The 26,039-nt window shown below is 39.6% G+C and overlaps 3 protein-coding genes and 1 long non-coding RNA gene across 7 annotated transcripts in view; 1 reads left to right on the top strand and 3 right to left on the bottom strand.

Annotated features, from left to right (window-relative positions):
• nfkbid (nuclear factor of kappa light polypeptide gene enhancer in B-cells inhibitor, delta) overlaps nt 1-4,850 on the top strand; it is a 12,403-nt gene extending 7,553 nt beyond the window's left edge. The window contains exons 5-12 of the mRNA XM_008323505.3: nt 1-147; nt 619-724; nt 804-950; nt 1,034-1,085; nt 1,662-1,819; nt 2,028-2,144; nt 3,709-3,873; nt 3,956-4,850. The exon at nt 1-147 is cut by the window's left edge and continues 6 nt beyond it. Of these exons, the coding sequence (XP_008321727.1) occupies nt 1-147; nt 619-724; nt 804-950; nt 1,034-1,085; nt 1,662-1,819; nt 2,028-2,144; nt 3,709-3,873; nt 3,956-4,033 (970 nt within the window). The 3' untranslated portion in view covers nt 4,034-4,850. The remainder of the gene's footprint in view (nt 148-618; nt 725-803; nt 951-1,033; nt 1,086-1,661; nt 1,820-2,027; nt 2,145-3,708; nt 3,874-3,955) is intronic.
• Nucleotides 4,851-5,240: 390 nt separating this feature from the next.
• On the bottom strand, nt 5,241-8,612 carry fxyd7 (FXYD domain containing ion transport regulator 7). Of its 2 annotated transcripts, XM_008323507.3 has the most exons (6): nt 8,214-8,602; nt 7,549-7,584; nt 7,372-7,446; nt 7,238-7,274; nt 5,905-5,942; nt 5,674-5,817 (listed from the first exon to the last, which is right to left on the bottom strand). In XM_008323507.3, exons 1-6 carry the CDS (start codon nt 8,425-8,427, stop codon nt 5,798-5,800), a joined length of 420 nt encoding a protein of 139 aa, XP_008321729.1. In that variant the 5' UTR covers nt 8,428-8,602; the 3' UTR covers nt 5,674-5,797. The 2 variants fall into 2 exon arrangements, with proteins under 2 accessions (XP_008321728.1, XP_008321729.1); XM_008323506.3 differs by lacking the exon at nt 7,238-7,274 and having other exon boundaries at nt 5,241-5,817; nt 8,214-8,612.
• A 1,658-nt stretch (nt 8,613-10,270) lies between these two features.
• Nucleotides 10,271-12,200, bottom strand: LOC103388499 (uncharacterized). Its single transcript, XR_003051497.1, has 3 exons — nt 12,171-12,200; nt 11,828-11,902; nt 10,271-10,307 (listed from the first exon to the last, which is right to left on the bottom strand). It is a non-coding gene; the product is annotated as an uncharacterized LOC103388499 (long non-coding RNA).
• Nucleotides 12,201-17,385: 5,185 nt separating this feature from the next.
• fcgbp (Fc gamma binding protein) overlaps nt 17,386-26,039 on the bottom strand; it is a 20,245-nt gene continuing 11,591 nt past the window's right edge. For 2 of the 3 annotated variants that reach the window (XM_025061565.1, XM_008323510.3), the window contains exons 12-23: nt 25,688-25,829; nt 25,237-25,565; nt 24,568-25,147; nt 23,428-24,026; nt 22,448-23,015; nt 21,753-22,351; nt 21,102-21,669; nt 20,812-21,011; nt 19,561-19,941; nt 19,162-19,448; nt 18,332-18,383; nt 17,386-18,242 (exon numbers count right to left, since the gene is read on the bottom strand). In XM_025061565.1, coding sequence (XP_024917333.1) covers nt 18,371-18,383; nt 19,162-19,448; nt 19,561-19,941; nt 20,812-21,011; nt 21,102-21,669; nt 21,753-22,351; nt 22,448-23,015; nt 23,428-24,026; nt 24,568-25,147; nt 25,237-25,565; nt 25,688-25,829 — 4,266 coding nt within the window. In that variant the 3' untranslated portion in view covers nt 17,386-18,242; nt 18,332-18,370. Of the gene's footprint in view, nt 18,243-18,331; nt 18,384-18,667; nt 19,449-19,560; nt 19,942-20,811; nt 21,012-21,101; nt 21,670-21,752; nt 22,352-22,447; nt 23,016-23,427; nt 24,027-24,567; nt 25,148-25,236; nt 25,566-25,687; nt 25,830-26,039 lie in introns of all 3 variants that reach the window. The other variant, XR_003051496.1, reaches the window with a different exon arrangement.

Genomic DNA, 26,039 nt, shown 5'->3' with positions numbered 1-26,039 from the left:
GGCTTCACCCTCTTGGCTGTGTCCCAGTCAGACCGCATCAGTCAGTGTGAGTTCTCTAATCAATGCTGAAAGACTGGAAGAAGCCAGGTTGCTGCTCAACGGCCTGGATCACGGGAGCGCCATGGGGCAGGACGAAGACGGAGACACGTGAGTTGTTATCATACCCGGTGTATAATGTGAATAATTAGGGTTAAACATGATAATGAAAAAAAGAATATCGCACGTCTCTCCCTCATAAATATTTCAAATAATGACAAGAAAACCCCATGAACGCGTGAGAGCCGTTAACAGCAGACACTCTTGTTTGAGACAGTACTGGAAACACCAACACAAACACAAACAGACAACATGTAGACATGTCACCGCACGATATGATAACGTTTGCGAAAGTTTCATTTTCAGTCAAAAGGCTGAGAGAGTGAGCGACACAGGTTTGGTTCTTTAATCCTAGAAAGGCAGAGAAAAAAAAAACAGAGTCGCAGATGAGTCTCAATTATTAGAAATCATTCCAGGGTTAAAGGAAAGTGTGCAGTTGTTGTCTGAGAGGAAACAGAGTGTGATGGTTATTTTCCAGAACTGCTTCATCACTACATTGTCATGTGCCCCCTGTCTCACCAGCATCCTCCACATCTACACTGCCAAAGGACTGAGGGAGTATGCTTATGCTGCTGCTGAGAGACTGAGGGAGGTCGGCAAGCTCGATGCCAAAGAACATAAGGGGAAGGTACGGAAGAAAAATGACAACTTTTCAAGTTGGCTCTCCTGAGTTTCCCTCAAAGATTAATAAACGTGTCATTCCGCAGACCGCACTGCTGGTGGCAGTAACAGCAAACCAGCCGGAGATCGTCCAGGATCTGCTGTTATTAGGAGCAGACATCAATGCTTGTGATGTGCACGGACAGACTGCCCTTCATCTCGCCGTCCACTATGGGTTTCCCAGGGTTGTGCAGGTAAAGCACCAAAACGGGCCACGTTACCCTGGCATCGGCTGTGCTGTCGTCAGCTGACCTCAACGGCTTTGCTTTTTTTGCAGGCGATTCTGTTAAGCAGACCTGACATCAACCTAGAGGCTCGCAATTTTGAAGGTAAATGGGATTCAACAGAAGTCGTGTCAATCTCACTGCGATTTTTTAGGCTGCAATATCCACAATGTGACGAAAAATATAACTTTCTATAAATGAAATTAAATCATGGAGTCGGACCCATAACCTATGTCAAATCTTTGCAACATCAAGGAAAAGTTTGTCCTTCAGGCGGCGCTACTCTGACTGTTTAAACCACAGTTGATGAGTGGATTGTGCGGCCCTAAAAGTATATATATAAGTATATATATATATATATGTACATATATATATATATATATATAGTAATATTTTTTTCTTATGTTTACTAAATATTTTTCCAATAATTTTCAATTTTCAATTGGATTAAAATTTTTGATCTTTGCTCTGGTCTCAGAAAAGGTTACTGTTCGAACTTTTTGGAACTTTTTGACCTATATTTTCAATTGACAAAAGGTTATTAAAGTTCTATTTTTGGCCTTTTTTCATGTAGTATCATCCTCTTACTGTAGCTGTAATACCCCCAAATACCAATATGTGTAAAATAACCCGTGTCCCTCGCAGTTGCACTCAGCACCTTCTCCTCCGTCTCTGTCTCAGGTATGACTGCTCTACACTGTGCAGTCATTTCTCACAGCATCACTATGAAGGCTCTGTTTGCCAGTGGGCAGGTGGATGTTAATCTTCAAACCCAGGCGGCAGAGAAACTCTCCTGTGTGCAGAGGCTGCTCAAAGCTGGAGCATCTGTGTGCAGCCAGGTACTGTACAGATTTTCTGACAGTCACATGATAAAACGCTCTCACAGACATCAAAGTTCAGCTGACCTTTCAGACCACAAACATGAGCTGGGGAAGTGCCCGGGTTTTATCTGTCTATGACAAGGTCACCATAGGAATCATTTCCCAACCTCACTGTCTGTTTTCACTTTCTATGCACTGCTTTTAACTCTGCTTTTCTAAATTCCAGGAAATCAAAAGTAACAAGACTGTGCTTCACTTGGCCGTGAAGGAGGGGAACATTGACCTGGTGGATTATCTGCTGAGGATTTCCCTGCCTAAAATGAAAGAGTTTGTCAACATGAAAGTGAGTTCCACACCGAGAAGACTCTCAGAATTACAGTTCACATCGGCCCACGACAAGTTTGTTTATGTGAATTCACCAAGGCAAAAAAAATCTACGATAATTATTTCACACTGTTGACACTACACAAGCAGCTCAGGAAATGACCTCACTACAATTAGAAACAGAGGAAAGCCAAAAGGAGAATATGCCAGCAGAGGGCAACGCCATGCAAATGAAAACAGCGCCCTCTATCATGAAAGGCCAAAATGCTTTAAGATAAATTGAAAATAAAAATCTTAATCTATACATTATTTTAAAAAAAAGGCTATTTCTCTACATATTATTCACCCCACCACCATCACACTGCACACCTGCATGGTGTAAAACACAGTCTCACTCTCTCACACACACTCACTCAAATTGCCCCAAGAAAGTGCAATATCATCTGTTTCAGTGCAATAACAAGTCGTAGAGCTGTGATGGAAATTACAGCATCTTCCGGTATAAATATGGAAAGTACATATTTTCGTAAAAGGTATTTTGATATTTTTAGTCAAAAACACTTGACCTCAATTGACAAATTGAAACTGATATAGTATTTATAGTGTTTTATCCAACATTTTCTATATATATATTTTCTTTATAATTAAAATTGACTGAATTTTGGTAAAAAATAAATATTTATTTAAACTCAAATTCTGGCCTTTAAACTGTAAAACATCGTCACGTATTCAAGTAGAATATTTTGTGGTTGATAAAACAGCTTTTTTTTTAAAAAAAGTATACATCTCGAAAACTTTTGTGCTATTCTGATATATTTTTATGTAATTGTATGTGTTGTGGTTAGTTTATTTTATTCTAAATGGCAACTACTGACCATTGAGTTTATATTATCTCTATACTATTTAGTGGAGAGACTTGTCTTTCCTTTTTGCCGATGCAACATGTGAATTTCCCTTGTGTGGGATCAGTGAAGTCAACCCTAATCTAATCTTAGATATTTTGGCTACATTTATGCACACACACACATAATCTGCCGTCCCACAAAACAGACAAACACTTTTGAAGTTACACCATGGCAAGAGCAATCAAAGCCCAGCTGGTTATTCTTTCAAAGTTGAAAGTACATGTCGTGTGGCTTTCCAAACCTTGATGATATTATTAGAACATTTTCAGATAAAAATGACTCTTGTTCCTGTCACACAAACACACCCACATGAGAAGGTACGTATCCATAGAAGCAAATACACAAGACAATACACCTACATTCACACACTGAGGGAGGAGCCACTGCTACTCACCATGTATCCACAAAACATGACTGCAAAATATACTTGCGTATATATTTTCAAAACTACAGTCAGTATAGTATGAATATTCCATATCTTGGCTATGGAAATGTCAAAAACACATATATATATATTAGAACTGCCATTATCTGCCATTATCACATTAAATTAACCAAACCCATGATGGTTTAAAAAAATTCTGATTTCACAGTCAATCGATCTGGTTCAAAACACGAGTCTCTCTGTAAGTTCAACGACGTAAACAAACCCGCTGCATTTCCCTCTCTGTGCCGCAGGCTCACGGCCACACAGCTCTACATATGGCAGCTGGTCTCCATGGTAACCCCCACCAGAAGGAGATCCTGCGGCTGCTGCTGAGAAAAGGGGCTGATCCCAGTATCCGCAACCTGGAGAACGACCAGCCTGTTCACCTGCTGCAGAGCGGCGAGCAGGGAGAGCAGGTGAGCCCTCACGGCCGTCTTTTTACTGGGGTCTACACTGTAAACAATCCTCCTCATTCACAACCATGTCTTTTCAATCTAGCTGAAGCTGATGCTGAAGAAGCGAGGAGCTTCCTCTCGTCGACGTAACGTGTCCTTGCAGGACCAGGAATTTAATTAACCACTTGTTATCTTCATTTGGAAGGAAAGGGTCGATAGCAGAGGTTGCCTCTGTTGAGAAGAGGACGGACTGTTTATTGTACTGGGAGTCTGGGGCCTATTATATATATATTATATTATTAACAAAGTCGTCCGGCTGATTAATCTCTGTTTATTCACAGTGGGTTTGAAATAGTTTGCTTTAATACATAAAGCTTTAAATTATTTGAGACGTATTGACTGTCATCACGCTGTACTTTATTTATATAAACAAGACTAACATGTAGCTGAAAATGTTGGATTCTAAAAATTGTTTTTAAAAAACATTTTTTTCTTGGTATTTTAAGTGACTTTTAAGTGATTTTAAGTTTAAAACAACATTATTTATTTGAAAAGGTAAGAAGCTAAAGTTAATCTACAAAGTTGAGTAATAACAAACTGTAGACTACAATTATTGTATTAGGTTTGCCTCCTGGTTTTATGTTGATTTCTATGAAATCGTTGGCGGGACAGTATCTCTGACTCCCCCTCTTGGACTTTCTTGTCCAACCCACTCATCATGATACGTTATCATATTGATACACTAAGTGATGGTATTCATTTTAAATTTTATGTTAAAAAAAACAAACAATAACAGTGATCCATTGGAAATCAATGCTTTTTGAAGAAGTGTCACTTCTGACATTGTTTGTTTAAAGGTGAAACAAAAAGAAAAATAGTTTACTATGTAAAACGACTATGTATTTTAAACCAAATGACTAATGACCTGATGAATCAGTGTAGTGTGGTTGTGATGAGTCACAAAAAATAGAGTAGAATAAAGGTGTATTTTAAACACGGTCTGAATGTTCTGTTATAAAAGTCCCATTCAGACACAGGTACCAGACATCAACACCACGGAAAATACTACAGCATCACACTACTACAAAGTAGTAGACTTCACCACCACAGTTATTCAACATTCACTTATTTACACAGACATTGACTCATGACCTTTAGTCACGGTGAAATTGGCTTCCCTTTTAGCTGTGAAGTGACTGATTTGTTTTTGCCTTGTCTCCCTGACACGTGCCACCTCTGTTATTAGACATTTTGTGAATTCCTGTAAAAGGAAAATCTGATTCATTGCTGAATAACATTATAGTTTTTCATTTTACCTCAACCCTTTCAAGCACCACAAGTCCCTACTTTACATAAATACATTACAAATGCATGGCACACTGGTTATGTTTTTTTTTTTTTAATTTTTTGTTTGTTTTGTTCATTTACCTGGATGTTTTTGTTAAGATTGTTGTCACTACTTTTTTTGGATACTTAATTTGTTTTACATAACACCATGCTTTGGATTTTGTTTATTAAGTTCTCCTGTTATTTTTTCATATTTCTTAGCCACAAAACAAAGAAAAATAAAATTACAATTTTGATTTATTTAAGCTGTTTTCAATATATTGTCATCACAAATGGTCATCTTAAGCAGAACACCATGCTTCTAAGCTGCTGCCAAATATCAAAAATAAATAAATGAAGAGAACCTCAGTTGCATTTGTATCGTGGACTTAATTCTGTCTCATTAGAATGTTTAATTCTGCACCTTGAGTCATGATCATCTTTATAGTATTCACACAATTCTTTGTGGATTCCAAAAAAGACCCTGTAAAACTGTGAGGCTTTGCCAAAACCCTGTTTATTGATCATCCAGTTGACAAAGTTATATAAGAGGAATGAGCGTTCATAGCCACTGTCCGTACGTGTGAGTGAATATTTGCTGCCATTTGAACAACATTTTCTATACAGTTTGCGCAGGAACTGCAAATATGGAAAAGACAATGTAGAAAGTTAGCATTTTTAGCTCATGTAGAGACGACACACATCACTCCAGTTACGCAAACTTACCCTCTGTCTTTGGGATTTCACTGCCAGATGGGTTAGAACTGCAGCGCACAGTTAAACACAGTCAAATTAGTAACAGTTAATTTTCCAAAATTTCATACATACTAAAAAAAACAACAACCAGTGTTAATTTCGTCCACTATGACAAACGAAAACGAACAACGCCCAATCAGCGCTGATTTCGTCATAAACATGAGGGGGGAAACAGATGAAGACGAGAGCCAATCAGAGCATCGTTTGCTTTGAAGGCGGGACTTGTAAACAAGGAACGAAACATAACGAATATGTCCAGGAAGTACGGCGAAGAAGACAATCTGCTTGTGGTTTTATATTATCAAGTTAACGTGACCAAAAATGTCCTGTGTCTTTTAGGCAGATACATTGACCCACTTTACATTTATCGTAACAGTGACGTTTCTTTTCTCTTTCCAATTAATACTTTTTAAATATTATAAAGTGCAATTTTAAATGTGAAAATGAGGGTTTCCATGGGTTGATGTGGTTCAATTATAATGAATTATCAGCAGTTTTTCTTTTACAATTACATCAAACGACTGAATCAAAATTAACACTGGCCACAACTAAAAGTCAAAGTTGCTTTTCATCAACTGTATCAAGAGGCAAAATAAGAGACAAAGCCCCCAACCCAACCAAAGCATTTGTATGTCAGCTAAATGTGGTCGAGGCAAAATAAGAGACAAAGCCCCAACCCAACCAGCATTTGTATGTCAGCTAAATGTGGTCACAGAATTGACTGAAAATTAGGACACATTATGGGTTTATTTGTAGAGCTTCACAAGTCCAATAACAGGTTTCCTAACGTAGGTAAAGATCATATTTAGCTCACATTATTTGACCATTAGTCAATTAGTCCTGGCCACTCTGTACCCATGTGGCCCAATTCATGACATGCTGGCTGAGAGAGAAAAATCAATGTGCAGGGTCTTTCCCAGTCGACTCTCCAATACAAGCAGCATGCGATCAGCTGATTCTACACTTCCCCACTGGCAACACATGAGGAGTGTGACGCATTCATTAAAATGGCTTTTCAAGCACTGATGGCAGAAAAAAAAAAAAAAAAAACCCAGAAGATCAAGGCTCTGCCCACATGTGATTTGTCACATTAGGGTTTGCTGTGAACTTGTCTGTGCTGGAACTTTTGGGGTTTTGTTTTCAGGGAAGACAAAAGCTGTGTTAATCACAAAATTAGTCAAACTGCAACACTGGGGAAAAAATAATCATTTTAAACTGATTCAGTCTTTGTTTTCCTCTTCATGTCAGATTCATTCAGCATGCACAGGCCTGTCATCCACAAGTCTGCCAAAGGAAATCTTACTTGGATGAGGATTTTACACAATTTGTGAATTTTTTACCTGTTTTGAATGATGATAGATTAGTCAGAAACATTCATTTAAGGTTCATGTACAAGTCTGTGTAGGAGAGACACACTGAGAAGAGATGTGTACTTACTCAGGGCTATTAGAATGCCAGAGACAAACATTATGATCGCAAGGACGAGCCCCGTGGTCCGCAATGTTTCATAATCTACAAGAGACAAAACCACACAGGACTTGACTACACAGTACCTCACAAGAACACAGTGGCATTACAACATCTCAGGTTGCGTGTATTTAAGTGTTAACTTACCATAATCAAAGTCACTCCTGTCCGTGAACATCGTTTCTGCAGGTAAAAAAAAGAAAAGTTGAAATATGCCTTACTAGTGTGTTTTTCCATCCCATTAATTGCAATTGTAGGTTATGCAGTTCTAGATCTGCAGACTTGGCTCCACAAGTCCTCAGGAGTATTTCCCCCCCTCAAGTGAGAGTCTCTCAGTGCAGCATCTTTGCTCAGCAGAAACAATGCATCATGAGAAGCAGTGCAGCAAAGACAGCAGAGGTATTAAAAGTAGAAAAATAAAATAAAAAATATATATAGTCTAACAATGCAACTCAACAAATTATCTTAACTTAACTAGCTTGTAAGTACATAGAGTAACTTATTGGATTATCAAAGATATGACAGTTACCTTTGTCACGATCACATGTCTTTCTGTGACACAAAACTGGTCAATTTTATTGAACATGCAAAATAAATATCCTTGACATGCACTTATCTGGGAAGATTTAATTGAATCTATGTTTAAACAGCTTTAAGCACATTTCACACCAGCAACTGTTCACAAAACTAACAAGATAAAGTACATTTACATCCAGTTGCTTTGTCATAACAATCACAAATCTAACAGGGATTCTTTAAAATACGATTGCCTATATTTTTACTCTGCAAAAAAACATAAAAAGGATACAAACCTGTGGTGGCCATGGCTGCACAGCAGAGATTTGAGGAGGTCTCAGTGAAATTAGGCGGGTTGCTGGGTTGCAGATAAAGACGAGCAATGAAAAGAAGGCTGGACTGTTCTCCGAAGCGTTTAACAGGGAGCCCTCTGGTGGCCACGGCAGAATAAAACGCAACCACAATGGTGCAAACAAGGGAGCGGGTGCTACACTTCTCATAGGGACACATCTGCTAGGGTGTGGACCGGTTGGTGGGGGCCCGGGGGTGACACACAGTAGGCATTATAAGGATATTTTAGCAATGTAAACAGCAAATAATTCACAAAAATACAAAACTGACGAGACAACATTAGAATCATTATTTATAATCACATAAATAAAGCTGGACAATAATTTTTTTTGGCAGTAAACTGTTCAGTTGCTTGAAATGCAGCAGTTTTGTGTCAGAAGTGGAAGCTGGCAGTAAACTGATCAGTTGCTCGAAATGCAGCAGTTTTGTGTCAGAAGTGTTCAATGCAGTGCAGGCAGCCCCTCTCCCCCCTCCCATCTTTTCTGCAGCTGCATGGAGAAAATACAGCCTACATATGCAGCTTCTACATCCAGTACACAGCTACAGCTACATGATCTGTCCCTTAAACAGCAGTGAGCACATACATCTACCAAACAACGTGTAATGTGAATACTTTTTCCTCGCCAGAAATACTGCATAATGCAGCATAAATCATTCACACACCCACAGTCACTGCTGGTAGTTACTTCTGCATGTGTAACCAAACTGTCTGCAGTGTCAGCAGAAGCAGGGATGCAGCAAAAAGGGGCTAGGGGCTAACATTCAGGTCTGCTTTAGAGAAAGAAATAAGGATTAACACAGATGCATGAAACAGTAAACAACATTCAAACGTATGATTTATTTTCACTCCAGTTTGGTAGTCACAAAAAAAAAGACAAATGCAGATAATACTATTGATTATATAATAATGAAGCTACTGAATCTATTGTTGGTTAATATATTTCAAAACAAACACTGACATGAAAACAGGAGTATGATTACATTATAAAATGAAGAATGCCTCAGTTCTTGATTGTCTTCCGCTTTGCTTTGTGGTAAATGGTGACCCCTACTGGTGCCATTCACCAATGCTGTGTAAGACAAAATCATTTTGCAATTGAATTTACATTTTGACAAAAACGAATACAAAACGTTTGATAAAATACTTACATGGTTTTCATTGTTCCCCTACAGTGTTTCTTACACGACAGAAATGTTAAGAGTTTGAGTGGTAGCAGGAACGTTTGACTCAATATTCAAGTACAGTACAATCCTTACTTCCATGCTCAGTTAGCATGCTAACTGCTAGGAGGCTCAAGTAACAAGGCTGGATATGAAAGGAGTTAGCAATTTGTGCTAAATATGCGACATAACTGTCTTTCAATTTGAAAGAGTGGAAACATTTCTGCTAATTAAAATATTCAGTGTATCATAATGTGACAAAACTGACACAAAACCGCAGCACAAAGTCAGTTCTCAAATATTTTAAGTCTTAATTACATGACAATAGATTGACCTATGTCCAAAATTATCTTGCAATATGTTACTATTACAAATGTAGGTTAATTAATATAACATTTAAAACTACATATAACAGTAAGTGAAAATATTTAAAAACTTTTTACTTTCCTGAATATAATTCTTACACCATGGGAGTTTCCATTGAAGATGTTGAAATCTTCACTTTTCTAAATATAACTTTATATAACAATGAATTATTTACCCTGTGGAACACCCGACTCTACATTCTTGGAACTAAAAAAAAGAAAAAAAGGAAGAATTATTTAAAAAAAGAAACCAAAAAACAAAAGTGACATTAAATTTGTATTGTGTCCACTGACCACTGCCACACTTACCGAGACTTGTCTTTTTTCTTACAGGAAACTTTTCTGCCTTTTTTTTTTTTTTTTTTTTTAAAAAAAAAAAAAAAAAGAAAAAAAGGAAGAATTATTTAAAAAAAGAAACCAAAAAACAAAAGTGACATTAAATTTGTATTGTGTCCACTGACCACTGCCACACTTACCGAGACTTGTCTTTTTTCTTACAGGAACATTTTCTGCCTGTTTTTTTTTTTTTTAATAAAAAAACAAAACAAACAAAAAAAAACCCCACAAGTAAATAAGAGACACAACCCAAGCTGGTGATGATGAAAATCACAGAGAATCAAACAGATTCACGTGGACCTTTTAAAGAATGTTGTAACAACATTGATTGGTGCCAAGGTGTATTTACTGACTAAACAACCTCATAATATATCCAACTGTTTAATTAAATAATACTACTGTTGAGAGCCAAACGAACTGATGGTTGAGGCCATAGAATGTAAATGTAAAAGAGAGAGAAAAGCAGGACTAGAGTCCCTCCCTCTTCCCCTCTTTTAGAGAAAAATATCGCAAAGATATTTTGCAAAAAAATAAATTCATCCCACAATGGGGGAATTCACAGTGTGAGTCTGTCCCACACAGGCTGCCACTGGAGGCGCCATTAAGTATGAGGTTTTTCTGGGGCTCAAACCCAGGACCTTCTGTGTGTAAGGCTCAGAGGGTAGAACAAACAATATAATCTACAGAGATTACTGCTCAAAACCAAGACTGTTGTTCGGGAAATACCAGACCGAACTACTGACCTACATACTGTGAAGACTAAAAATAAAGCTGTGGTTATCTTCAAAGCTAACATGTGTCATGTCAATCAGACATTTAGACAGTGAAGTAGACAAAACCACTTTACCCTTTTAAATTTTATTCCCGCTTATGATTTGAATAACTATCAGCTATGCTAATATCCTGGCTTTTCTGAAGCACATCAGAGGCGTTTAGGTTTTTGCTGATTGTTTCTTTCTTTGGCACATTTATATACTTTTTTTTATTAGTTAATTACCAGAATGACTGCTGGTACTGGGAGAAGAAAAAGAACTGACTGGAATACAACAGTCTTTATTGTCATTACAAACCACACCAGTCCTGTTCAACAAATTATCTTAGCCAATTTAGCACAGATGCACAAAACCACAACAATTAAAACTAAAAATTAAAAGCAGTGGTGAAGTTGACAGGTTGGCAGCTAGTGAGCACAGCCACAACTTGTGTTATTTATATCACATACTGTGCCTTTAAATAGAGCAACACATTCTTCTTTTCCTTTAGATTTGATTCTGTGCCCCTCCACTATTTATTGTGTCATCAGCCTACAGCTGCTCTCAGTGTGGAACCCACAGTGTGATTCAGGGAGAGTGTGCGTCCCAGTGAATTATTTATTGGTTTGGTTTTGATTTCAGCGCCACAGCTTGCAGTAGCAGATCCTGTTGGCAGGGGGCAAAACAAAAGCTCCTGGAAGGACAGTGAGAGAGAAAGGTGATAACCTGGCCTGTGTAAAGGGCTGCTGCCTACACTGACATCTACACCAGCAGCGGTGAGACAGTACAAGACGGGAGTGAGAATAACAGAAGCCTGTCTGTTGTACAGCAGGGTGTACCTTCTGGAGACTGTGAGGTCAGCTCACATACACAGAGATCACAGTGTAGTGACATTTACTCTCCATTTTACTCATTTAATGTGTGCGAAAGAACAAAGGCACTTACTGGCCACGAGGATGATGCCCAGGAGGCAGAGGACCACTGCAAATATCAAGCCACCAATTCTTAGAGACAAATAATCTGAAATAAAAAATAAAAAAAATTAATAAAATGAGACAAAATATTAGACAAAATATTTTCTAGAGATGAATAAGGTGTCGGATGAAAATGGATGGATGGATGGATGGATAAGGTGTAAGAGAGCATTTAATTACGTTTCAACTAAAGGGCGGCAGTACAAGAGAGCCCTCTAGTGGTCAAGTTGGAATACGACATATTCCTAAGAGCTGCAGTCATACATTGTATAGATTCATACTGTATAGATATACATGATAACATTATGACCAACCTCGAAAGGATTTTCTTTCTTCCCAAAATCTGATATAAAAAACAAACTTGATTTCAGTTCTTAGAGGATGTCAGAAACATGTTCCAGAAACAAAGGAAAGGAATTCTCTGAAGGAAACACTTCTGCACCAGTGCTTAGACATAAATGAAGGATATGTAGACAGAGAACTTGTTGGCAGAGAAACTGTTATTTTTATAAGGAAACTCAAATGATCTGTGTCTGCAAACCATCTGAACCACAAATGTCAAACTTAAGGCCCACAGGCCAAATGTAGCCCACCACATAATCTTGTGTGGCCCAGTGCAGCTACAGTATTTATGCATATGGTTGTCTCAAAATAAATGTTTATGCTTATAGTTTTTGGATGGGTAAAAAGCAGTGTTCAATAAATAGCCAAAACCTCAGACTGCATTTAAAATTCCAGCCCTTTGCATGATTAAGTTTGAGACCCGGGTTCATTCCAACCTTGTGATTGATGTGAAGATATTTGTGTAGGTTTACAGCAACACTTCAGTACTGTGTCCAGTACTGCGGTTGATTTACTATAGGTGAAATATATAACCTCTTATTTCTTTGGTTGTAATCAGGAGTTAATTATGCCATATGCGTTTCCACAGAGATGTTAAAAGGTCAAAACATTTTGTACAAATGTCAAATAGAGAATCCATTATTTCTTCACGATAATCTTTGACAATAATAATTAACTAAAATGATGTTAATGTGTTACTTCTCGTTTCCCTGCAGCCTGATACTGATGTGGACCCCAGTGTGTAGATATAATACATATGCAACAGTACTGTAAGTGTATACAACTGATGAAATAGAACAGAGTCAACATGTGACTTTAGTAAATGTCGGGTTCTGTTGTCTATATCAAAGAGGTATAAGAAGACAATGCTAGTTCTCCATCAATGCTACAACCTCCTTAAATAAGAACTAAACCACAGTTTGAGGTATAAGAAGACAATTAAAGAACCATTGACATCCGGTGCTAGTTCTCCATCAATGCTACAACCTGAAGGTGCAGACTCTTTCCAGCTGTTTCCTGTGTAGCGTGTGTGACTAAATAACATGTTCATGTTGTCAACACTCACCGTAAACAAAGGGATCGTCTGCGGGGGAGAAGAGGAGAGGAGAGGTTCAAAATGAGAGGCAGGATTATCTGCAGACTCACTTCAGAGAGCACTTACGATATGACAGCTCAGCACTTTTATACTGGCGGTAATTCATTAGCTGGTTTGGTGCCAGCACCAATTTCTCCAGTAAGTATGTAGGCAGCATAAGTGAATTTGACTTTTCAGGCTTTTATTTGAATAAGACCCACCTGAGTAATCATCCGCTGGTGAGGTTGGAGAAAAAGAGAAGAAGAAAAACAATTAGTTTCTAACATATATTCACTTTTTTTTCCCTTGTAATTGAAACTACGTGTCAGCAAAATTCTTGCAGCAGAGAATAATCGCAGTGTCTTCACACTAAATCTTTATCATCGCACATCCTTAAAAAGGCAATTTATTACAGCAAACACTAAAACCCTGTAGGAGAAAATCTGACTTAGTTATGTTGTGCTTGTTTTATTATATATACATACATATATATATATATATATAGTCGATTTGGACTGGACCGTCTGGATGACATTTCACCCCCCCACTATAGTTGTAGACTGTAGTGGAGTGGAAATCATTTTGGAAAATCTGCTTTACATCAAACTGACATCAATGAAGGGAGAACAGAACGGAGGAGCAGGATCTACAGGAACAATGGAAAAAACCTGGTTACCATCTGATTGAGTGATTGTAAAATAGCCAAAATAATGGCCATGTAAACTGTACGAGGTACTGACCGGTACTGCAGACCGGTTGTTGAAGTATCATTAAGGGTCATAAAAATAAAACATTTTTTATACCTCTGTTAGTATTAGAGTCTCAATGATTATTTTTTTAATATTGCCAGATTGTCTTTATAGGAAGTAAATTAGTAAAAAAAAAAAAAAAAAAAAAAAAAGAGCCCCATTGTGGCCCAGTACCAAATTATCTATGGACCAGTACTGGTCCACGGACCAGGGGTTGAGGATCCCTGCCATAATTCACAAAAATGTGACACTGACCAGTCCAGCGGAGACAGAGATTTACCGACTGTTTCTCTGTCAAATGCTGACCTTGTGACACAGACACATCTTCCAGTTTAACACAGGGGAACTCATCATGAAGCAGTGCAGGAGAGGGGTGTGGCTCCCAGTGTAGAGTAAGGAAATAATAACAGGTACTGTAGTAAAAGACACACTCACCCAGAGCAGGAACCACCAAGGAGGGGAGTGCGAGCAACACTCTGAGAACCATCGTTGGACTGAAAATAAAAAAAATAAATTCAAGAAACACAAAGAAAATAACTCACTGACTTAAACTACTTTAACTACAGATGATGAAACTTTTTTTTTAACCTAAGAAACTTAAAGGATTTAACAGTGGGCTGCGATCAATCTCAGGTCCCAGAGCAGCTGAACCAGACATGCAGCAATAGCCTTGTAGCCCTAGAAGTGTCAATGCTTCATTCAAAACATAATTTCAGACCTATCGCTATCAAACTCTTACATTCACATAGAACCAGCTGACTTGACATTTGATGAGTGTTGGTACAATGGGATATTCTGGTGGTTTTCTTTTTTTTTAAACAACAGCCAATGTCTTTTTCTTGATAAACTTTCTCCTATGAGCCTAAATTTAGTTGGTTTGAGGTTCTGTTGGTCTGCTGTGGATTCAAGAAGTACTTTTCTCCTTCTTCCTAAACCCATATTTACTGAGTGTGGAGGAGAAAGGGTCAGATAGCAGTCATTGTTGTGACTGCTTGTGTAACTGATTACGTTTGAGAAACATTCCATCCCATCCTAGTTTGACCTCGGACAAACATATAGTGTAATTTGTGGTTTTCTCTGAGGCCTGGAACTAAAACACTGAGGTTTCATGTAGGAGCCTCGGACAAGAAGAAAATCTTGAAGAAGTGTTCTTAATTAAACCAAAGAGAAGTTTAAATCCTGACTTTTACACACATGTACCACAAATCAACACATCATCAGTATATACACTTATATATACTGATATCACTGCCCCCGGACTGTGAAGGGACAAGGTCTATTTCAGACTCTGTGGCTCAGAATTTAAGGCCAGCAGAGCAGTGCACAGCAAAGATGGTGTCGAGTTGCGATTGGTATTTGGCCAGTTGGTTTGGGTTAGGGTTACAAGGTCGTGGTTTACCCATGCACCAGCCCACCCCCCACCCCCCCACACACCCCCTTGAGGTGTTTTCTCTCCTTGAGTATTACAAAGATCTCTCAACTTTTTATGCTTTACGTACACCTGAGTGTTTAAAGGCTCATGGTGTAATTCCACCTGTGACCTGAGAGGCATCAGTGGGTCAGCAATTGCATTAATCCAAAAGGTTTCTTAAGGTCCTTCTGCTTCTGGCTGTATGATGACAGAAGAGAACAATTTGGCTTTACTGACTATAACAATACAGTGCAGTGTAATCAACAGAAACTGGGCAGACAGTGTTTCAGGATAACGGTGGTCTAGATGGGACAAGCGTGAGATAATGACTGCACTTAGAGAAACAGTTATATGAGCGTCTGGACTAAATGCTAGCTGGGAATTCTGATACTACAACTCTCGGAAAAATGGGATTATCATCTGACTTAAACATTACACTTTTACACAAACTGTTCTCGACATAGTTGGACAAACACAGCAACCGCAACTGCTGACTGTATTGGTGCCTTATTTGACTTGCAGTGGTGCATATTACATGATTGCCCACCCTGGGGCTTTTACCTCCTAACACTATAGGTACAATGAATTATGAATTCAGCTGTCAGGGCATGCCCTCAACTAACAACATGACCTTAAAGGAGAGCATATTTCCCCAAGACAATTAAAAGAAGTAGAATATTTTATAAAGCTAATCCGTTTTTAAAATGTAAGGTATGCTACAGGCTAACTTGCTAAACGCTGGCTTGTCATCCAGAAACTGCCCTTACAAACTACAATAATCTAAATAATTAAAAAAAAAAAATCACATTGGCACAACAGCAGATGTGGTGGTATATCATTCATAATTGTGTACAATTCAATGGCCGAGAGAGGTTATTACTGTAGTTGGCATTATCTGTGTACGTGTACTAGCTTACTAACCACGCAAAATGGCAAGGGTTAGCTTTCATACGATAATTTTAACACAGATGACAAAGCCCTTGTCATAGACGACAAAAACAACCTCAACTCTCGTGATGATGAATTTAAATACATCTTTAGGTCCAAACATGTTTGAAATGTTAGTCCTGAAATTAGACCGTGCATAAGAACTAGCAGAACTTGCCCCTGCTCACCCAGAGCCCTGCTAATACAATCATGTATGAGCACCTGGGGATGTGAACGTGGGAAAAGAAAACCAGGACCTGCCCATCAGGTTGGATTCAACACTTACAGTGCGAGTTCCAACAGGTACTGATTCAATATTGTTAGTAAGATGTTTTCAGTAATGTATACCACATGTCTATTACTAAATCTAGATTGAATCTCAGGCACGTCTCACTAGACTTATACTACAGTTAGAGTCTTTGCTGATGATGCTACGGTCTCTGTCTGAGGGCGTCCTCTGCAGAACATGTTGTTCATCTTACAAATTAATCATAAAATACAAGGGCACGTCACGTGAGCGACAGTTCATCACACACGGTAACGTCATGTTATCAGAAATGTTGTTATTCGACAATGCTAGCACTGTGTGATTGACTGGATCATAAAAAATTTGACAATGTTAGCAAGTAGCTAACACTGTGTGATTGACTGGATCATAAAAAGTTTACAAAATTTTCTACTGAACGAATATATATATATATATATATGTTTATATATATATATATATATTACACAACGAACTCTATGGCGATCATATAGTAGTAAAGTAACTGCTCCGAAAGAATAAGGAGGAACATGCAGCTGTGAGTTTATCAGTAAATGAATAAACACATTTGTAGCAATTAAATGGTCACGTGGTCAGAGAGGCATTTAGGAGCTGTCGGTAAGACATGCGGTGTTAAAAGTCAACACGAGCGTAGACACAGAAAACACGTTTATGAAATTGTTCATAGATTTACCACGCTGTACACATTATTGGCGACATTAGCACATTTTGTTTCTCATTTCTTACCACAAACTTACCGTGTTTTTATGGCTTTCTAAACGTCGGTGAAACTGCTTTCCGCCAAACTTGAGTCAAACTTTTTTTTAAACTTGTAAAAATAAACCCCACGTGACAATAATATAAAACCGCTTCATATGACCATGGACGAAAGTAGACTAAAAACGAAATACTCTCATGCGATGCATTCTGTGCAGATTGTAGAAATGACTGTGCAGCTCGACCAAGTTAGAGCAATAACGTGATCCTCAGTGTTGTCTCAAGAAAGAGGAGAGGGAAAAACGAGGAGGAGGAGAAGGAGGAGGAGTAAGGCGGGGGGCCTGCTCTCCCTGACACCCCACTATTTTGTCGTACACTTTTTTTTGCTATATAATATATATAGTAGACACACACACAGAAACATGTAACATATACAGTATATCCACACACACATATCTAAAGTTCAACCTTCTACACACATATACACATGTGCTTCTCCTGTGTCTTATTGTGGTGTGGGTGAGACGCCCCTTTGTCCCCCAACAGTAACATTAAGACAATGTTTCTTAGCTGCACACAGCATTTTTTTTATTGAGACCAATCCCACAATAAAGAAAATGCATTTTGATTGGATGTTGGTTCCTTTTTGTGGTCATTCGCACAAAAAAGGAAAGGAAAGTGATTTTAAGGTTTATTGTCACCACTAGATGGAGGTGTTAGCCAAGAATGGACCACATTTTCCCTCCTGCTCCATGATGAACAAAGAAATCAGAAATCAAGTAACCACCACCGACCGCCAACACCACATTATGAATCTGAAGAAAGTGGAAGAGATATAATGAGACAATCTGGATGTAAACAAGTCATCTTCAGATGAAAGACTTCACATTCTTCTTCGTCCTGTTTAATGGGAGGTGAAAAGCAGAGGCGTTAGCCACATTCTGCAGCTGTTTATTTCACTTCCTTAAAAAACAGCATTTGGATTTTACCCTCAGAAACAGATGCCTTCCACTGCCACACATCCAGTATCACTGCAGGCCGCTGGAGTGGAAAAGAAACAGTGCAGTCAAAGGGCAGTGAAGCAGAGTAGGTGTAAACTCAACACACGACCAGTGACACGTGTGAAAACGTATTTCAAAGACAGAAGCCCTAACCAGAGAATTAGCAGTGATTCTTAGGCTGCATTTGTTCTTCTTTGTCTATAGTCTTACTACATAAAGCAACTAATTTGACTAAGGAGCAGATACACAAAACTTAATCCTCCAAGGGACTGGCTCAAGGCTGGAGCACAAAACTAAAGACAAGGACTCAAATTAATACCGTACCCAGGTGAGTCTTAAGTGTCCTTGGATGACAAGCGGTGATTGGATTGCAAGCATGGCGGCTTTTGATGGCCAGGCCTGTCAGACTCACCTGCCTTTTAATCAGTAATTACCATAGGGGATTCTCTGGTATTTCTTAATTAAATTGGATCAAATGCAATTAAAAACCACACTCTCATTCCTTTAAAAGGGCTCTGTGGAGTCCTTGTTTAGTTCTAGCTGTTAAGAGAATAAGCGGTTGAATGGTCATAGAGCTGTCCCATCACCGGCTGATCTGTACTCGATTATTTCGCTGGTCAAATTAGGTTTGGAATTTGCATCATAAAGGGCACCTCAGGGTTCGGGACTTAAAGTTTTACTCGAGGCAAAATTGTAACGTAAAGGAAAGACGAGCCGTCGATGTTGCTGTGCTGTTGAATTAATCAGACATCACAGTGGGAGTCATGTGGAGAGGACAGCAAAGGCCCTGGTGTTGAAGGAGAATTTCATATACTCACCACTTGGAAAAGTCTCCAGCGCTCCAGGAGGTGACCACCGCAGACACATCAGTGGTCGTTTTACCATCTGCAGTCACCAAATCATCTTTGGTGTTGTGATTGAAATTGCCACAGGCACCGCACATTTTACCCGACAGTGTGCTGTCAGTCATGACAGTGACCCCCCGTGAAATTGAGTAAGTGACCCTGACAGTAGGCTTTCTCTCGATGATCAGCGTGTCCTCTGAAGTTCTGACAGATAAATTGCATGTCAATTTGTTGGGAAGAGAAACCCTCCTGCCGTTTACCTAGATATAGTAAAAAAAACAAAAAACAACACACATCAGGACTCAGACAATAAGGTATAAAAAGGTAAAGGTATAAAAAAAGTGGTTTGAATTATTCTTCATCCTTTCTCACCCAGGTCATATATTGGCTGTTTACTGTAACCACAAGGTCCTTGAAGAACACATAAACAGTGGCAACAGTGGGCGCTGCTCCTTCACTGCACACCCTGACGTCCACGACCACTCTGAACCACATGATGACTCGCTCGTCACACAGCGATGCCACCTCAAATGCACCACTAAAACCCATGGGTCCAGACAAGCCATCAAAAGATGTGAACTGTCCGTCTTGACTGATGTTGCAATGACTTTCTTTATCGTAGCAACCTCTGGCCCCGTCCTTCACGCGACAATCGTAACCACTGTCACAGGCAACCTGTTGACAACTCAGTAGACCAGAGGCCTGGCAGACACACCTGGACTTACAGTCTTTTCCCGTAATCACTTCTCCCACCTGGTAACATACATGGAATATGATGTAAAAGACTATCCTCAGTACTCAGTGAGGACAAATATCAACCATGGCAGCAACATTTTGAAAATTGATTTTGAAAGAGAGTGAATGATGAGGAATGAGTTTCAAATATACCGTTTACCGAAAAAATGGAAAACCAACCTAAAAAATACCAACTTTCTGATTGCCCGTTCAACAGGGGGCGCCATTGTGGATTCCTGAATAGTGATATTGGACAGTTTTTTGCAACATCTAACAATACGTAGATGACCTTTGTACGTTTTTTAGTATAAAGGTAGCAGTTCAGGGCCTTGTGATTTAGGGATGAGGCAGCAGATTGCAATTGTTAGTTTTTAGGTTTTTTTGTTGTTGTTTTTTTTTACAAATGATCACTAATTGAAAGTGGAGGCTGTTCAGACTCTTATTTTGATATTATTAAGACTCTTATTTTGGTATTTATTAGTATTATCAATATTATAATTATTACAGAGACTATATAAGGTTAAGTAAAAAGTCATCAACAGTTGTTTGTCTACCTAATTAAAACTAAAATGTATTATTAGTGTGTACATATACATTTAAAATATATTTTACTTATGTTTGACTTTGGGTATGGCAGTATATGTGGGTTTTTCCTGTTGTCATAACTTTGACGAGCCATACTAACAATATATTACAGTGACTTTGGTCAGGGCGCATTAAAGCTTCTAGAACATTAATTGTCAGTACTGGAGAGAGCTGTTGCCTAAATTTACAAAGAACTTGTCATCAACAAAAATGCATGTATGTTTTAAAAAAACCCAAACAAAAACAGACGGTACGTTTAAATTACTTTCATCGTTACTACAGAGGACAACAGGACTAATTTACCTTCAGATATTTCCCTTCATACAGACAGCCACAGTTTTCCAAAGGAACACATTGGGCACCGTCAAACACTAAGTTATCATCACACTGGCATCCTTCAAAGCAGCTTTCAGAACAGGCAAACGGAATCATAGGGCTGGCACAGGTTCCAGCACATGTGTCGACACACGCCTCATAGTGACTGTGTGCATGGCAGAAAGCAGCTAGAGGAGAAGAGAAGAAGGAGAAAATCATCTGTAAGTTTTTAAAAATTATTTTAAAGAACAAAGTGGATTAGATGATGTGTGACTCACGGCAGAAGGTACTGTTTCTCCACGGCTGGATTTTCACTCCGACACCCTGGCAGGCCAGGACATAGGCCTGCACACTGTCACACAGAGTTTCCATGATGCCGTTCACGGCACAAACATCAAACACACAATTGGACATATACGGCGCTGGGTCGATCTCGCTGTGGCAGGCTTTGAAAGGGCCGTTCGGTGCACTTATCATGCCGCAGGAGTCTGGAGTCCTGTATTTTGCAGCCTTGTCCTCCTCACACACTGGACACTTTCCTCCACATCCACCACACATGAACCCAGGCAGGTGGAACGCCCATGCCCTTCCGAACTCGTCAACGTCGGTGACTTGTTTGCCATCGGGAAGAGTGAAATCATCATCGGGCTTGTTGTTGTAGTTACCGCAAAGGCCACACATCTTTCCCTTATACGCGGACGGCACAATCACCTCAACATAGTAGACTGTGTCATAGAGGACCGTCAGCCCAAACTCAGTTCTGACAACTATATTGAGACCTTCCTGTGTTACAGTTATAAGCCCATCTCCCAGGGATAGAGGCAGGTTGAGAAGTTCATCATCAACCTTAATTGAGAAAATGGGAAATGTTAATTACTGTGGGACAAATTAGGAAACAAAGGCGTAAAATGTCAGTGTAAAGGACTTACAATGACTTTCCATGGCTTTCTCTGCTGGATGTTAATGATAAAACCATAGGCCGTCACTGAGACCGACTCAGTAACAGCCACTTTACCATTTCCAAACTTCTCATTTCCCTGAGTTACAGTGAATGGTGTCAGCTGACCATCATTATCGTCGCAAACTTTGGCCAACTCATAGACACAAGTGCCCTGGAAGTCAAATCTGCGCCCATCAAAGGAAGTGTAATGAGGGTCACCAGATGCAACACACTTGCCTTGGCTCTCAGACTGGCAGGCTTTTACTCCATTAACAATCTTGCAGACCTCCCCCTGCTGACACTTGGCGTTCTGACATGATACAGCACCGTTATCTCCACAGACACACTTCTGTCCACATTTATTGTCACGGTAAAAGACGTCTCCGTTCCTGAAGTACTGGCCATTGTATGAACAGCCGCAGTCTCTCACAGGGATGCAGGTACCTCCACTCTCCAGGTAGCCATCCTCACACTCACAGGCTTCTCTGCAATGCGCGTCACAGGAGAAGAGGGTTGATAAACTAGCACAGGTGGCTGGGCAGCCTGTGGCACACAAGGAGTAATGGCTGCTGGCTGGACACGCCATAGCTGTGGAAAAGGCATCAGAGAAAAGTTGATACAATAACACCATTTTAAACCGTGGGTTTTATATCTAGAAGACGTAGAAGACAATGGAAAACTCACGACAGTAGGAATTGTTTCTCCAGGGGTAGATGTTGACTCCCAGGTCCTGACAGGCGGTGACGTACACCTCCACAGCCTCACAAACTGAACCAGGGCGGCCCTGATAAATACAGGCGTCATACACACAGTCCTCTAGGTAAGGAGCCGGGTCAACGTGCTTGTGACATTCTCTGAAAGGCCCTGCTTTGTCAGCAATTATATTACAGTGCCTCTGGAGTTGGTACTTTTCCTTCTGGGAGTCTGAGCAGGACTGGCACTGTGCCCCCTGGCAGACTGATGAACAGCCTGGAGTGAGGGCCACCTGCCAGCTCTCGCCCAGCCTGGCTCCATCAGGGGCGGCCTGGCCGTTCGGCATGATCAGGTCATCCTTATTGTTTCCATTGTAGTTGCCACACAGACCACAGACTGCATTCTGGTAACTGCTGGGCAGAGTGACCCGCACAGTGCTCCGCCAGTCAAAGGTCACGGTGATACCAGCCTTTGTCTTCACAACAGCTCTGTGACCACTGTGATATATGGAAAGCTCATTTCTGTAGTCCAGCGGCAACAGAGTCACCTCTCCGTTGAGCTGAGGAGAGGAAAACGAGAGAACGGACAGAGAAATATTATAGGATATAAACAGCACATATATATTAGAGATGTCCAAAATAACTAACAGCGTTTTCCAAACTGTGTTGAGAGCAACCTCTGCAGGGCAAGAAAGGTAGTTACTGGCTACGAATACTATATATATGTAAATGTCTGCATGCTGCTTCTTTAATGCGTCATTTAATTAACCTTAACCTTCATTTACACTCTACAAATGATCACATTAACATCAGAAGGAAACACCGTACCAATGTGAGACAGAATATCTGTTGTTTATCTTTGCGTTCTGTAACTGTGATCTGTGGTGTTATGTTTTTTAATTATGTCTGCCATTCATTAATCTGCCCAACCTCATTGTGTCACTGTAAATAGTAATCCACATCCATACGTACCAGTATTTTGTTGGGGTGTTCCCTGGTGATAGTGATGTTGACTCCGTATATGGAAAACACAACTGTCCTAGTGTAGGACACGGCCCTGCTTCCCCGATGGTCATTCTGCACGCTCACCTTGAACGGCTCAAGTCCTGGCTGCTGAGAGCACAGTCCCACCAGCTGATACACACATGTTCCCTGGAAGTCAAACTTGTGGCCATCAAAAGTGCGATAGTGTGGGTCTCCTGATGCTGAACACGTGGCATGACTGATGGGTTGGCAGGTACGCTCCCCGTCCTTTGTGGTGCACCTCTCTTTGGCAGAGCAGGACGACTGGCGGCATTTCACCATGCCCTGGGTCGAGTCGCACTCACAAAGTTGCCTACAATCATCATCGGCCCAGAAGCGCTGACCGGGCTGGTAGTATCGACCCTGATAGGAGCAACCGCAGGTATTAGCTGGGACACATACACCAGCACTGAGGACGTAACCTGCATCACACACACAGGCCTCCACACAGACACCTTGACAGATTTGCCTCTGCTCAGGGAATGGGCAGGACGGCTGACATGGTCCGACACATTCTTCATAGTGGCTGTTAGGCTGACAGTTCATGGCTGGACAGACATTAAAAGTACATTAATACATTTTCCATTTATGTATCATTGGATTAAAAATGACATACACCTCAAAAATGTTATTTACACTTCCTGAAATTAGAACAAACCAAAAATAATCTGCAGGGTTTTTTGTTTACTTTGCCTTTTTTCCAGCTAAGATTTATCAATTTTCACAGCTCTAACAAATCTATACCATTGCAACATTTTTCAATAAAATACATAATAAATTATATAAAATATTATTTATAAATGTATACATTAAATTTAAATTAAATATTTATTTAACATATTTAAAATATTTATTGAAATTATTTTATTATAAATTATATAAATAAAATTAAATTTATGAATAAGTAATAAGTAATAGTAGTAATATAAAATAAATAGTAAACAAATCTTTCTTTAATTATTTTGTCTGGTATAAAAAGGATATCAATTTGAATAATAGAAATAATGTCACCTGATCCATATTATTTGTTTTTGGTTTGAACATTTCTAAAATAAGCAGAATTCTATTAGAAATGTCACAAATACTTACGGCAGCCAAACGTTTTCCTCCAGCCCTGTATTTGTATTCCTTCTTCACCACACTGCTCAGCATAGGAGGCCAATGCCTGACAAAGCATCTTCTTGTCTCCCTTATTCAGACATACATCATATACACAGCTCTCCATAAAGGGCCGGGGATCCACTTTGTCATGACATGCCTTGAACACACTGCTTTTCTTATAACTGAGTGCGCCACACATGGATTTCGACTCATAGAACTTAATCTGGCTGTTGTCACAAGCTGGACAGTTTTTCTCGCATTTGTCCGAGCACGGATGCTCTTTATCTTGCTCAGGTATTTTCCAGCTCTGGCCCCACTCTGTCACTGACGCAACGTCTTTCCCAGCTGGATTCCGGAGCTCATCACCTCTGTTGCCATTGAAGTTTCCGCAGAGACCACAGACACTGCCGTAGTAGCTGCTGGGCAGCTTGATGACCAGTTTCCAGTTCCAGTCATAGCTAACCACGAGGCCGAAGTCTGTGTCTATCACTGCTGTGCGTCCACTTTGAAACACTGACACTTGACCGTCGCCCAGTTCTATTGGGAGATTAAGACGTTCTCCATTCACCTGATGAACATTCACAAGATTGTTTTTTTCAGCCTCAGTTTGCACATTTATACATATTTGGTTAGCAAACAAACAAATGGAAATCTCACCATAACTTGTCCTATTTGGTTCTTGACTACAGTGATGTTGAACCCATAGACAGACACGTCTACTTCTCTGACAAAGGACACCGCTTTATTTCCACGGTTGTCATTTCTCTCAGTTACTGAGAATGGAACTAGACCATTCAGATTCCCACACGTGTTTGAGATGACATACTTGCAGGTGCCTTGAAAGTCAAAATTATAACCATCAAATGTATGGTAGTGGGGGTCACCCCAGGCCCAGCATGTGCCTGTGTAGTTAGGGCGACATACAGCTTCTCCCTTCTCATCATGGCATGTCTCTTTCTCTCGACATTTGACATCTTGGCATGGATCTGTAAAAAAAAAATTAAATAAAGTATTAAGCATTTACATCAATAACTGAATGGCCAGAAAACCAAAAATCAAATTGGTCAAAAAATAAATAAAAAATTAAGTTCTAAGGTAGTAATCTTGCCTGTGTTGTAGCATGCACGGATTTCTTTCCTGATCATGCATTTGGTTTTCTTAGGGCAGGTGTGTTTTTCACAAACAAGTCCTGTTGCTGGATTACAGGTGCATTTTATGTTACAGTCTTCTTCGTACACGGTCTCACCAGGCTGAGAAAGCAAAGAATATTCACGTTGCAGAGAAAGAACGATCCAATAAAAATAGGCTTAAAAAGATCCACAAAGCATCAGACATATTTTATTGTGTCACCCAAAACAAATTTCAAGTGTCTGCTAGTAAAGCCTGTCAATGAATCCTCGACTTATCAGAAATCCAACTGACTTCAAAGAAGTCAAGAAGGAATTTTTATCCAATGTATT

The sequence above is a fragment of the Cynoglossus semilaevis genome, chromosome 13 (genome assembly GCF_000523025.1).
Source record: "Cynoglossus semilaevis isolate Cse_v1.0 chromosome 13, Cse_v1.0, whole genome shotgun sequence".
Lineage (NCBI taxonomy): Eukaryota > Metazoa > Chordata > Actinopteri > Pleuronectiformes > Cynoglossidae > Cynoglossus > Cynoglossus semilaevis.
Note: the sequence above shows the minus strand (reverse complement) of the source record. Positions and strands in the feature narration are given on the sequence as shown.

What these genes read in the sequence shown, in the direction of transcription:
- fxyd7 (XM_008323506.3), bottom strand. Translation starts at nt 8,427, where the DNA reads ATGTGTCCCTATGAGAAGTGTAGCACCCGCTCCCTTGTTTGCACCATT. An exon ending in CAGGAGTGACTTTGATTATG is followed by an intron (nt 7,447 to 7,548) that starts GTAAGTTAACAC and finishes TGTCTCTTGTAG; the next exon opens with ATTATGAAACATTGCGGACC. An exon ending in TGGCATTCTAATAGCCCTGA is followed by an intron (nt 5,943 to 7,371) that starts GTAAGTACACAT and finishes TGTGCGCTGCAG; the next exon opens with TTCTAACCCATCTGGCAGTG.